General features: G+C 42.2%; 1 protein-coding gene across 1 annotated transcript in view; it reads right to left on the bottom strand.

Annotated features, from left to right (window-relative positions):
• The window catches only part of LOC108977483 (serine-rich adhesin for platelets), a 53,096-nt gene that overhangs the window by 11,806 nt on the left and 26,907 nt on the right, over positions 1-14,383 (bottom strand). Inside the window, exons 4-8 of the mRNA XM_018947183.1 lie at positions 9,810-14,321; positions 4,681-5,201; positions 3,480-3,788; positions 2,996-3,226; positions 3-1,136 (exon numbers count right to left, since the gene is read on the bottom strand). Coding sequence (XP_018802728.1) covers positions 3-1,136; positions 2,996-3,226; positions 3,480-3,788; positions 4,681-5,201; positions 9,810-14,321 — 6,707 coding nt within the window. The remainder of the gene's footprint in view (positions 1-2; positions 1,137-2,995; positions 3,227-3,479; positions 3,789-4,680; positions 5,202-9,809; positions 14,322-14,383) is intronic.

Genomic DNA, 14,383 nt, shown 5'->3' with positions numbered 1-14,383 from the left:
TGTTGCTGCTGTTGTTGCAGTTGCTTGGCAAAGTACGCATTGGCAAGTGGGTTGAGGTGTTCACGTCGCTCAGCGTGCCCACCGTTAGCAATACTAGCACCATTGGCGCCATTGCTAAACGGGTAGCCGGCATAGTTGCTATTCTTGTCATAGTTACGGCCATAGTAATCCTCTTGTTTGCTGCTGCTGCTGCTGCTGCTGTGGTGTCCATTGTGCTTGCTGCTGTGTTTGCTGCTGTGGTGGTGATGATGTCGCACTTTGCCGCTTGTGGGCGGTTCGTTGTAACTGCGCGGTAGCGATTTCGAACGTCCATTGCTTTGGTAATCATTTGTCGTGCCGCCGTTCATATGCTGATAACCATTGCTAATGAGCCCATTGCTGCTCATCAGCTGTTGCTCTTCCTCCAGCACCTGATCGAGATTTTGCGTGGAGCTGCTTAGTCCGTTACGTTCGCTGCGATCACGATGTCGACGCTCCGATTCGCGCTTCACAATGCGCACCGTTTTGATCTCCTGTTTCTCTTGGTTAGTCAGATTGGCAAACGGATTGGAGTCGAGAAAGCCATCGCTGTCCACGCCGCTCGTCTCCAAATTATCGCTGGCGTCATTGTAACGGTATGAGCCAGCGCTAACGCCAGCGCCAGCCATCAAACGTTGCAGCTCATCGCCATTATTGAAGTCACTGAGTTTCGTGTCCACGTAAAGCGGCGTTGAGAGATTGAGCGTGGAGTCATCGCTCAGTGTGTGCGAGATGCTATGCATCGAATCCAGATCAGTTTCTTGCCACGAAGCTGAGTTTGTACGTTTCTTCTGTGATATGTCTAATGGCAAACCGTTAGCGATGTTCTCTTTATTGCCAATCTCCTGATAGAGGCGATTCGAATTCTCCGTTAATTGACGCACAGCCGAGCTTAACTCTTGTCTCTGTCGTTGCATGTCACCTACGAGTGTTTGTACACGTTTCAGCTCGGACTCCAACATGGCGGTCGTGTTGCTAGCAAAGCTATCTGTGCCGCCAACGCCATTTGTGAGTGCTCCTTGTGAACCACGTGCGCCGCGCGAAGCCTGCAGTTTCTGTCGCAACACAATTAGTTCCTGTTCAAGGCGAGCATTGCCTGCTACGGTTTGTTCTAATTTCTATTTGCATAAAAATTCGTAAAGAAGTAATTGATGATGTTAGTAAAAATAAAGTTGTGTAGAGTTTGTTTGGCATGCTGTTATAACATTTAAAGCACGAAAGCCAGCGTTGGTATGGTTTGTTTAGTGAATTGGCGCTTTAGATGTTAAGCCGTCTGCATTTTTGTTTTCGTTTAAGCTTCTAAAAATTTATTCTGTCGCTCCGAAATTTTATGTGGTTATTTCCGGCATTCCCTAATTCACTGCCTAAGAGACATTACTATGATAAAGGTTTCTCTAATCGCTCCCTTATAATTGCAATCATTAGCATTATCATCTAAGTTGTCGTTAATGTCATCCAACGAAAGGCTCAAGAAATGTGCTGATTCGACGGAGACGGACCAAAGGGAGAGGGGTGTCAGATAAGTGGGGTTGGTGGGGCATGCAAAGAGATGGTAAGAGTCATACGGAGACTTATTGCACACATAACGTATGTATAGTGGATGTATGGGGGTCTATTCTGGATAGCATACGGGCCTCAATATGCAAGTGTCTCTATTCATCCGAAGTGTAACAGTTTCAGTGAACCTAATCTACGTTTACTAGGATCAGATGAGAAGCCGTGAGAAAGATTTTAATGAGAGATGAATATTTTTGTTTTATCAGACGGTTTTTTCTCAGGTTGAGTATATTCAGACTGACTAAAAAATATCGATGTGCTCTGTTGTCTGAGATCTGTTTCCTTGTTTGTACTGTTGCTGTGTAGTACTAGCAGACAAATAAAGTAAATACTCAAACGCACTCACCAGAAATACTTCGTTTCTAGACGTCATTTGGGACAAAGGAGATAATATAGAAGAAACGCTCTCCTAATATTAGTTAAGAAGGTAAGAATTATTTTCAAAAGTGGTTTCGTTTTGGGAGCCTGACATAGCGGAATTGCAGGAATATGCAAGGCTGGTGAACTTGCTACATCAGGTACCTCTATCTCACTATTTGGAGCATGGCAATGAATAGGAGCGACCTTGACAAATGCTGGCCAGCTACTTATAAGTGAGTCATAAAAGGTCTAGTGGGACCTTCGCCTTCAGAAGATTTCGTCTGAATACTGCCCGAACTGGATTCATGTGCTAAGATTAAAAATGCTGGTCAGCTACTTGCAACCGAGCGACTGCAATGTCCTTTCAGTCCAAAAAGAGTCGCAAAAGGTCTAGTGAGATCCTCGTCCTCACCAGAGTTCACATACACATTGCCGGTTGGGATTCATGTGGAAAAGTAAACAATTTTGCCGCATGTCAGTTACACAAGCTACTTGGAAGAGGACGAAATAAAATTATCTCATAACTTTCTTTTCGAATGTGCCGTATTTTCTAGAGCAAGGCTGAAATATCAGAAAAAAATAAGAGGAATAGAAATAAAGAACCTAAGCAGATTTGTGGAGGGTTCAGCAGCTTCTATCGGGTCTCACAAAGCAACGCACTTAGCTGGCTAGGTGTGATTGCCGCATCATCTCGGGTATTCTGCAATCTATCGTAACTTTTTATTTGAAGAAAAAATCATATAATTATTTAGTAAAAGGCAGTAAGCATGCAAAATAGATTCATTACCTACTTATAAAACTAAACTATGCCTGACCTTAATCAGGACTGTCAATTTAAAGCAATCAAGCGTGTGTGTTAGTACTCGTAAAGATATATACTATATGTATTTTTGTTGGTTTTCAAATTTCGAATTAGATTAGTCACATAGTTTTTAGAAAGCAATAGCAAGTCAAAACGCGAAGGCGACTAGATTTGCACATTTGCTCAGCAAATCACTATCAATAACACACAAACAAAAATAACAGACGACAAAACTTCTATACTAGGCACCTCGACTACCTTTGAGTTCTCGGCCAACAGTTGATGTACACGCGACAGCTCACGCTCGAGCATGTGCTGTTGCTTTTTGGCCGCCTCGAGCGCCATCGGCGGACCCGAAGTGTCCTGTATGCGTGCGCGCAAGCCGCCCAAAGCGCGTTCCAACTCCTCCTTGTCACGCTGTAAGTTTTGCAGTGTGCCAGATTCCTCTTGCAACAGCTGATCGAGTTGATAGAGTTGATGCACCTTTGACTGGAGGAGTGAGAGAGACAGAAAGTGTATGTAGAGTTGGTGTAATTGCAGAGAAAAATTGAGATGTAAACAGTGAGATATTGTAAGGGGAGCATGTATAAAGTAGCAAGTTGAAAGAGCGGGAGAATGAAAGAGACAAATTTAAAAAGTCAACAAATTGAGCGAGAGCAATGTGAAAATTATTTATTTATATAAATTAATAAATTTATTTTATTTTAAAATATATTTAAAATTATATAAAATATACACTCACCTGCAGCTCGCTGTGATTGGGACTGAGCCGATCCCACTGCTTTTGCTCCTCCAGCAAGAGGCGTCGTTCCTGCATGCGCTGATTAAATTCGAGACGATCCAATGTCACAGCTTCGTTGCGTTGCGGCTGACGGCCGTTGATATCGTTGTTGCGATAGAGTGAGCCCAACTTCACCATATTGTCGACCAAGTTGACCAGCGGTTTGCTCTTCTCATACTGGCGCTCCAGATCGAGCAGATGTTGCTTCAGGTAGTCCAGGCGCTGTATGCTTTCGGCGCGTGTCAGACCCTCAGCAGTGCGTAGACGATTCTAACGGCGGTTGGGGAGAGGAAAATGCACATATTTGTTAGTCCAAAACATAAAAAATATTGCAAGGGTATAAGTGAATGTTAGAGATCATGTGGTTAAATGACCGCCACCGGGTATTGAGTTATGCAAACTATTTCAACTGCTATGCTATAAGTTAACAACCTGCACTTCATGTATATCGCTGCAACATTGCTCGATGGCGCGCGCTGTATTGCTGCTCTGGCGCCTCAACTGTATCAGCAGCAGCACCAGCTCCTCGTGTGTGCGGCTCAGCAAATCGCCGGCGGAAACGTCCAGATTCTAAGCGTCAAGCGTCGGGCGGTTGGAGGTGCGCAAATTACGCAAGCAGCCAGGAAAGTGGCGTTTTTTAATTTTCAAGCATTTCAATAACAAAATAATGCGGCGCATAAAAATAAACGAAAATAAAATTACCAAAAATCAAAAACTTTGCACATTAGTAAATAATAAAAAAGAAAATGCTAAAGAAAAGACAATGCAAAAACGCAAAAATACAAGAGTCAAACAATATTAATGAAATCAAGGGCAAAGGCGTGGCGGAGCGGAGCGCAGGCGGCAAATCAATAAATTGCTTCTGTTCATTTTAAATTGAATTTCGCGCAATGGCGCGCGCACACTTACTTACTTGCAGCCAATATTTCACATTTTAAATTGAAATAATTGTTGCTATTGTTTGTGTTCTACTTTGACTTGGTCGCGCTGCCACGCGCGTTTATCAGCGTAAACCAATATATGTTTGTATGTGTGTGTGTGCATGAATTTTCGGTGTTTGGTGAGCACACTAACACAAAGCGACACTATATTTCATTCACTATATTGACAAACACAACCGCCCAAAAATACATATTATATATGTGCCTCCCGCAGTACTCACCCGCATCTGTGTGCTCGTCTCACGTTCCAGCATATCGATTTCGGCACGGCTATCCACGCGCCGCATGGGATACGCCGCTTGCTGTTGAGTATGCTGCTCTTGCCACAATGTGGGGCCCGTGGCACCTCCTACACCGCCATAATAGTCGCCGCCGTTGGTGCTGGGATGCAGTGGCGTCGACGCGGCCAAGATGCTGTTGCCACCTGCTATGAGCCCGTTGCTGCCGTAAACGCCACCAACACCACCACCACCACCCAGGCCAACAAAGCCACCGCGTTGATCCGTGAGTGTTGTTGTCTTCGCGTACTTCGTGTCGTGCGCCGTGCCGTAGTAGGAGTTCGTTAGTGTGCCCAGCGTTGGATCGTAAGTGCCCTGCGCTAAGTGTTGTTGTTGTTGTAGTTGCTGCTGCTGTTGCTGTAGCGGATTGTGTGCATCCGAGGGATCTGGTTTAACGGTAAGATTGCCTTTGGGTAAATTGCGTACATTCCGCACTGAAATTGACGCTGCTGATGGTGGCGCACGTAGCGTTTGCATTCGTAGTTATGTACGAGTTACATGTATATGCGTGTGTTTGTATATATATGTGTGTATGTGTGTGGAAGAGAAGAGCAAAGAGAAAAAAGACAAAATGACAAATTGCAAGTGCCAAAGTTTTAATTCTCAAACCAATATAGAGGCAGTAAAGAGAGCTGAAGAGCTCGATAGTTGCAGAGCTGATTATAGGGATAGTGAGGCATAGTGTAGTAAGGAAAAGCGCAATGTAGTTGTAGTAAAGTGATAGAGTGAGGGAGTTAGGAGCTAATGCGAAGGAATGCCTGAGAGACGCTGAACTATTAATAACTTTTTGAAGGTTTGCTGGTGGTGTGAAGAGCTGGGAGTAAGAAGCACTACAATGATAATTACTAGCTGTTGTGCCATAAAAAAATATATACAGTTATGCAGACAAATGGATATTATTTTTATTTGTTTTTTTTTTTAGCTTTTTTCGAAAATATGTTGCGAACAGAGTTTATTTCTAACGATGTTTTATATATTGAAATGAGAATTGAAGCAATATTAAGGCAGTTTATGTTTGTCGCGAGAAATTTAAGAGAGCATGTGAGCTTGCAAATTTTAATCAACAGTTTGAAATAAATGAGATTTCTAGCTAGAGAGGTAAAATGATTAGTTCATTACATTATAGCTACAAGGCTGTAACATGCTTAACAGTTCTGTTAATACTCTGTAGTATTGCACATAACTTATAAGCTGTGATATTTTCTTAACATTTTGAATGAAAATGAAGCGTTTTATAATTTTCCTCATGCCAAAATGTTATAACACTTTATAAAACAAAAAAAATTTATTTTTATAGTCTAACGGCTGTGATATTCGGAATTTTTTTGCTTTTAACTTAAAAAAAACTGTGGAACTCAGTTCCAATCATCAAAAATATTGAAAATATGTATTAAATATTTTTAAAAATATTTAGCTGAAGTCGTATATTTCAAAACGCGAAAATAGTTGGTGTCGTCAAAACTTTAAAATATGTACTTTTGAGTATTAAAAAAATAAAGTAATTATAATTTCATATTAGTATGAAAAAGTTAATTAATATATGAAACAATTTCTTTTTGTACCTAATCAAATTTGGGGATGCCAGTTTCAGTCATTAAAAATATTGAATATTGTTTCTAAATATTAGGTATTAATAAAAGATTTTTGAAAAAATAATCTAAAAATCTTTACAATTTTCTTCAAAATATTGCTATGGTGTGTTTTTCATCTGTAAGGATTAGATCACCTTCACCTTCCTACTTATTATACGCATTTTTACGCTCCCTTATTATTAGTCACAATTTTTTGGGTACTTATTAATGAAAATTTAGCTTTATTAAAAAAAAAAAAGTTATCAGTAGGTCCTCTAAAACTCATATCGTTAACAAAATGACTGTATTTGAAGGCGAGTAAAAGAAAGAGAAAGCGAAACATACTTCCGCAGGCTTGTACGCTGTCCTTGAGACCCTCCACGTAAAAAAAAAACACCTCTAATGTAAAGAAGAAAACAGATTCGGATGAGCGACCCCATTTTAAAATAATAATAATATTTAACGATAATAGACATTGATAACTTTTCTAGTGTATACATTAAACTTTTCAACGAACATTTTTTTTCTGAATCGCTCATCATTCAATTTTTGAGTCTTTGTCAAAATTAATAAGTAATTATGATATCCTTTGAGTTGGTTTAGCATTCTTATAAAATTTTGAAAGTTTTTAGCTGAAAACTTGTATTCAAAAAACCGATAAATTTTGGTTTTGCCTGTAATTTTTATGTGGCACAGCTTTCTTAGAACCAATTGCTGAACGAAAGTGAGGTTAATTTATCCGACGGGAAGAGCCTGAATGATTGTCTTTATATTGTGAAACTTTTTTTTAATTTAATTTTTTATACCATAAACACGGTTAATATGAATAACATAATGAAAAATTAAAAAAAATTGTTTTTGAAGACTGAAGATCTTTCGTTATAACTGGGGTACGAAATACTATTAGGGGATTCACAAGTTGTCACTACGCATCCTAAAGTCATGATTTTATGATTTTTCCACTGGTTTAAAAAAATTTTTGTTGGATTACAAAATAAGCAGTAAAAAAAGTGAAATAAAAATAAAAGTACATTTTGGGGTCAAATCTGACAGAAAGATGCTTTTTTTTTTCAAAGCGCTAGTTACATATGGAAGCAGTTCTTAATCTCTAACAAATGAATAACTATTAAATTACCCAAGTAGCCGCGGCAATCAGCTTACTTGTTTTCAAATTTCCATATATTTCATATAAAAAGTATATATTAGCTAACCATAAATAAAGTTATCGAGTTGCATTCGTACTGTAGAAAAATGGTGGGAATATTAACTCCGGCTAACAGATCGAAAAGATTGCAGGAAATGTTTAAAGCCGGCACCAGTGAAACAACGAAGTATCTCTTGTACACTTGTGCCGCATTTGCAAGACTGCGGTCGCCATGGTATGATACACTGGAGGAGGTATCGATAGTGAGGCCACAGAGTCAGTAAAAAATTGGCGTCAAGCGCAGGTATCTTAAATGATGCCTACTCCTCTTGGACTGAGCAAACTGAACTCTATCTTGTGTCGTAATGGACCAAAACTGGTGAATGCTTGGCTCATTGGCCTACCAGATTAACCTAACCTAACCATTACAGTCAGACAGTCATTATAAGTAATTATTTTTCATAAAATTAATATTTCGGCAGTTTCTGTTATTTAGAGGCAAGAAAAGATCAGCAGAGCTATTTTCTATTATTAATTAATTTTTTCAAAACTTCAATTTTACTCTAATCCTTTTAAATATGTATATTAATTTAGAAAGTTAGAAGCAATTCTTAGTTTCTGTAGCAACTTAATCATATTTTTAAAGTAAAAAATGTTTATTTGGTTTTTTAATGAAAAGCTTCAATTATCTGCCTTAGCAACTAAAGCAGTATTTTTGAACTTTAAAAAAATTTTTTTTTTATGAAAAACTTCAATCAACTCCAACGATTATCAATCAGTTCACGCCGTTTTAATTCATAATTCTAAAATATGCACTAACAGTATAAGTATAGCCAGCCATCATATAATTTAGCAAAAACATTACAAATTTACATGTTTACATTTACATAGATAAAAAAAAAAAACGGTAAAAAATTACATACAAATTGCAAACTCGGGAAGTGTTAAGGACTTTTTACACAAAATTTACAATTTTTACACAACAACATTAGACTATTTATACAAATAATTAATAATTTTTGCAGTCAGACAACTTAACTATGCACACTTCCGTTAGGTGGCAGACTGAAGAGCACTTGCAAGTGTTAATTTGTGGTAGTAAATACATATATATGCATGTGAGTGTGTATATAACTAGAGTTGCTGTGTTAATTAGCGATTGGGCCAAAACTAAAACGTGTTTTTAAAAATTACACTAGATTAAATATTAATTGCGGAAATTTAAAATAATAGCCAGGAAGCTTTTGAAAATATAAATTTACTGTTAATTTTAAAGAAAGAGCAGTGAAGCGGAGCAGTAAGTATACGTAATTATAGTATTGTAAGAAAAAATATAGTTGCTTACCATTTTATTTGCATTGCATTTTTTTCTTAACTATTTTTATATATTTTTCAATATTTGTTTACCATTAGAGTTAAATTGTTCATAGCGACAATAACAACAACAGTCAACAAAGTCATAACAATCAACGCCAATTGATAGACAACAAATATGCGCGTCGTTGTAAGTGTGTGTGTACATATCGCGGTCTCGCGTTATTCGCTTGAAGTGTGTGTGTGTGTGTCTGAATAGTTGCGCTAGTCTGTCTCACTGTCTAGTCGCTGTTTTACAGCATTTTTGCATATATATTTAACAACTTTGTATTTACATATATATTTGTTGTTGTAGTCTGGGCATTTCGTGGCTATAGGTGTGTGCGTGTGTGCAAAATTTCGTGCAAATTCAATCAATTTATACTCATATCTACATGCACATACATAAACTACATAAAAGCATGCTTTTAAGCGCACATAGAGCACGCGGCGCCTTTGTGTATGCCACGTTTGCGCTTACACAGATGTTTGTGTGAGCATCTGCGCGCGTTTCTGTGTGTTGGTTTATTTTCTAATTTGTATGCGGCGCGCTGGGGTTTCAACAAGCGTCTAATGTTGCGCGCGGTGTTTAAATTCGATGACAATCGGTGTAGTTAAGGTTTTGCCGACAGAGCTGATACAATGAGCGGCTTTGTATTGGTATATTTATATGTTATTTTTGTTGTTGTTGTGTTTGCTACCTTTCTTATGGTTGCATGCACATTGTGCGTTGTTTGAATAGAAATTCACAACAACATTTAACGGTTTTTGTTTTATATAAAAAGTGTCATCATTTATATGTGGTCTCGCGCGGCCAGTCAGCGCGCAGCAACTGTTGCGCCTAACTAGCACAGGTGATTTTGCTAATTGTTTGTATTTATTTTATTTTATTTACTTTCTTTACTTTACACTTAGTTGCATTTATCGGATATGCTATTATTTTGCGGATTTGTACATTTTTCAGCGTTTTTATTCCGCATCGGTTGTGCAGGGCGTATGCGCAACATTGTCATTGTCATCACAGCTCACATTCAATTGCTCCATAATGGCGCGCACTGTGCTACCCACACTTGTGAGACTCTCACTGCCGCAGGGATTGTCATTTTCCGAGTTGCTATTGCTGCCCGAATGCTTCATTAGGCCGCTGGACATGGAGTCCCATTGGCGTATCGTCTCGCGATCGATCTCCACCGATTTGTGCGACAGGTTTGAGCCGCTGTCCGTGCGCAACACCTCATACACATCCGAACTGTGACCGTCGTCTGTCATATGTTCTTGCAGCTGCACGTATACATCATTCTCATTGAGGCGATCCTCGTCGGTAGCGCGTGCATGCCGCGCATGGTGTGGCGTAAGCGGTTCGCTCAGGCGCGGCTTGTACGTGGCGCGCACCTGCTGTGACACAGTATCGTTTACGTAGGTAACATCACGTGTGATTTTCGCTTTGTGTGCGGTGCGTTCGTCGCCATGCAGTTCACGTCTCATGAGCGCCGTCGGGCTGGGCGCTAGCCGATCGAGGTTGTCTAGCGAACGCGCATGGCGTTGTGAGACGCGTCGCAAGCTTTCGCGCCACAGCGTGTCTTCCTCCCATAGCAGCTCACCGGTTATGGGTGTGCCTAGAACGGAGAATTTCTGTGCGTTATTTGTGTTCGTGCCAGCGACGGCGTGTGCCGTTTTAGTATTAGTGTTAGTGGAGGTGCGGCCTCCGTGTGGAGACGCTGCTACATCACTACCTTCACCGACAACAATATGATTTGAATGACCCAGTGCTCCCAAACCGATGATGTTACTGTGTCCCAGTTGTTGTTGTTGCATATTTGTGATTTTCGCCGAACTACCAACACTGCCGCTACCGCCAACCCTAGCGCTGCGGCCAGCGGTATAAGTCTGATAAGGAGAATGATGAGTTTGTGGTGACGCGGATGGTGTGTGCGTGACGGCTGTGGGATATGCATTGGTGCCCGTTATTTCAGTATGTACATGTTGTAGGTTAGTCTGTTGAAAGTTGCTCATTTTGGTGGTTTGCGCGTAACGTCGCTGATAATCACTGGCTGTTGCCAACGAAGAAGTCGCTGTGTTGGCGGCTGCTAGCGCTGCAGCAGCAGTCTCGCTGGCATTTAGTATTTTGCCCGAGCGGTAGCTCAGCTTTTCCACATTCGTCTTCATTTTATATAAATTTTTACTGTCGATCGCCTGATCCTTGTCGGCCAACAGATCCACATTTATGTTTGAAATGACGCGCCCATGGCCATCGATGGGATTGTGTATGTGCGTTATATTCGAGCCATGCGCGTGTACATCGCGCTGGTTGTTCAAGGGCGCTGTAGGTGTGGCGATCAACTCACGACTGCTGCTGAGCTCGGAATAGTAATAGGGTGCGGATTTGTCAGAGATGTTGCTATTATTGCGACTGTGTATGGGTGTGTAGTACTTTGAATGATCTTGGTCGCCGGAGGTGGGTGTGAGGCAGCCCGCACCGGCAGCAGCGCCATCGCGTGTGTCGCCGCCTAGTCGTTGCAGCGAATCCGTGGACGACACGAAGCGTATGTTGCCGTAGAAATGCTCGTCGTCTTTGTTGCGGAATGTCTCCGGTGGTTTTATGAGTTTCGTCAGCAGTTCCGTGGAGCCTACGGTAAGTGGTGTGTCCAAGAGCGTGTTTTGGTACAGATACAAATCGTTCGATTGCAAATGGCTGAGATAAGTATCTAAGTCATGTGACAGTGTCTCTTCGAATTTTTCGCGTAAAGATTCAATCTCGCTAATGGATTCTTCGGACAGTGGACGACGGGAACGTTGTCGTTCTAATTCAGAGTCCGAGCCTTGACGATGACGAAACTCCACCGCCGAATCGGTTTCACTGCTGTCGCCAGTAGGTGGCGTGGCGTTTAGCATGTATTTCTGCGGCAAAGAACTATTCGATGGATAGCGTCCGGGCGACGCCACATATGAGGGTGAGTTTTGCTTCAGTTTATTATAGAAATCAAAGTCGGACGAGGTGTTGGAACTGTTGTCGGTTTGAAAACTGTAATTCGAGTCGGAGAGCGTGCGTTCGTGGTGCTTGAGTAGCGCAGCTGCATGTGGTTGCTTGAAATGTACGGCACTGCGTTGTTTCGAGAACTGATCCGGCAACGATAGACGACTACACTTCAAGGTCGATTCGGTTTTCTGTCTATTCAACGAAGTGTTGCTTGCGTGTAACTTCGGTAATTGGTCGTATGATAGGTTGATCTTCGTTACACTGCTGCTGCTGCTGTCGCGTCGCTTCACGGTATCATAATGCTCGGAAGAGAATATCTCTTCCGTTTTCAAGTCCTCCATTGGCGGCGGTGAGGCTGGTATAGGCGGGGGTGAAACTATTTCACTATCGGAGCTTTCGGCACAATCGGCCAGTGGTGTGGAGGCACCTAGATAATATGAGGCCGGACGGAAAGTGTCCGATAGACTGAAGCGTGTGCGTGAGCGCATCTTCTTGAGATCGTTATATTTTGTAGACTCGTCATCGGCGTCGGAACTATCTGATACGTGTGGCATTGTGCTCTGCGACTGCTTCAGTATATCGGGCAGATCTTTTCGCTTGCATTGTGCACGCTCTGCGCTGGACTTTTTCGCTTTCTTCTTCAATGTATCGGTGGCTTTTTTGTTCTTCTTCAATGTCGACCGACCGGATGAGCTGTGCAAGTCATCGGCCGGCAGTGGCGGTGGCAGTTGTTGCGCGTTACTTGCAGCTGCGGCGCTGCTCTGTGCGGCGGCTGTATGGATACCACTTTCGCTTATGCTGCTGGCTGCGCTTAGTTCCATATACACCGGCTCTGCTTGTATTTGCAGCTGCTTCGCATTGACAGCAGCGCTAGTTAGCGCTGGACCGGCGTGTGGATTTATGCACATAATCTCATAATTTGACCGGGAATCTTCATCCGGTATATTTTTACTCATTTCCACATAGGGGTTCTCCTCTTCAGTGGTGGAGTCATGCAGACTTATTAGCGTCAAATTGCCAGACTGTGCTAAATCACTCTTTTTCGGCGTCATTGGCAGATAGTGATTCTCATCGAAAGTCAGTGCGGCCATAAGGGGGGTGCGCGGCTCAGCCGCAATTATTGGCTTAAGATCAGGTTCAACCGTTACCGTTATGCCAGTATCCGTGACCGTATAGTCTTGCTGACTACTAGTGTGGGGTTTGTTATCTGTGGACATTGCTGTTTCATCTTCTGCGTTTGCTTCTTCAGCCAAAGCTTCGTCGAGATCATCGTCGGTATATTCCTCACCGACCGTGTCGTCGTCTTCATCTGTGCCTTCTCGTGTATTTTCAACAGTAGCAGTTGTGACAACTCTTGCATCACCCCCATCTATATTGAGCTCATCTTTCAGCTCACTGCTAAAATGTTCATCCACTACTGCCGTCTCTCCTCCAACCTGCAATTCTGCCGGCTGCACAACACTTTCCCTCGCTTGCTCATACATATCCTTCGTTTCTTTTTCCCTCACCGCCTTCAAGTTAGCCTCTTGTATTCTTTGATAAACTTGCAACTGCGCCAACATTGGTGTCTCCTGTTCATTTATTATCTGCATTGATGACATTGTCTCTTTCGCTTGTACGAGTTCGTGTGCGCGTTCAACAGTGTCATTCGCCACCACACGCTTAACATTACCGGCATCATAATTATATGTAGTGTCTGCGGTTTCCTGCTCCTCATCATCAGTGGCCGCTTGTCGCTCTTCCAACTGCAGCTCTACTTCATCCGTCATCTCGACGGCGTGCTGCCCGCTCCCCTCTTCGCTGCTCTCAATTAATTGCACATTTTCATAAGTCTTCGATGGTGAGGGCGTTGGCGTCAGCGTCTTTGTGGTGTAGACAGGTGTGTATGTGGTAATTTGCGGTGATTTCGGCGCCGGTTTCTTGGGTAAGATGGGCACCTCCGGTGGCACCGCACCATTATCCTTAAGCGCCGCCATATTCAGTTGCAATTTCGCTTGTTGCGCCAACTTTCCGCTTTGGCTTTCACACGTCTCGTTGTGCTTTGCTCTATCTCCACTGTTCTTCAGTATGGGTTTCGGCGTAATTGGTGCTTTTGTTGCTGCGAAGATTGCTGTGTTGTTGTTTTTGTTATCGGTATCAGTTGGCGCTGTCACTGTCGCTATATCGCGTGCGTCCGTCTTGTCGCTAACTGTCTCTGTGCCGCGCAATAGGGTGCTCGTTTGTACTGTTGTTTGTGTTGTTGTTGGTATATGCGTTGTTGTGCCTGTATTCGTTTCGGCGTAGGTAATTGTTGACTTTGTTGTTGGATTGCTTCTATTACCACCATCAATGGCTGGGCCAACGGCCGCAGCTTGGCTTGACGCTTGGTTAATGGCACCAGCAACAGTGCCGACACCTGTCGCTAAACTAGTAATGGTAGCTAGAGTAGTAGTAGTGGTAGTGGTAGTAGTGACAACAGAGTTGCTAGTAGTGGTAGTGGTGTTTGTGGTTGTGGTGGTGGTGGACCTTCCTGCTGGCCTGCCGTTTGTGTTGTCTCCATCTGAGAGGGGTTTTTTGGGCACACAGCACGAACGATTTGTTGTACAATTTACAGTTTTAACG

The sequence above is a fragment of the Bactrocera latifrons genome, unplaced genomic scaffold, assembly GCF_001853355.1.
Source record: "Bactrocera latifrons isolate USDA-ARS-PBARC rearing strain unplaced genomic scaffold, ASM185335v1 scaffold_90, whole genome shotgun sequence".
Taxonomy (NCBI): Eukaryota; Metazoa; Arthropoda; class Insecta; order Diptera; family Tephritidae; genus Bactrocera; species Bactrocera latifrons.
Note: the sequence above shows the minus strand (reverse complement) of the source record. Positions and strands in the feature narration are given on the sequence as shown.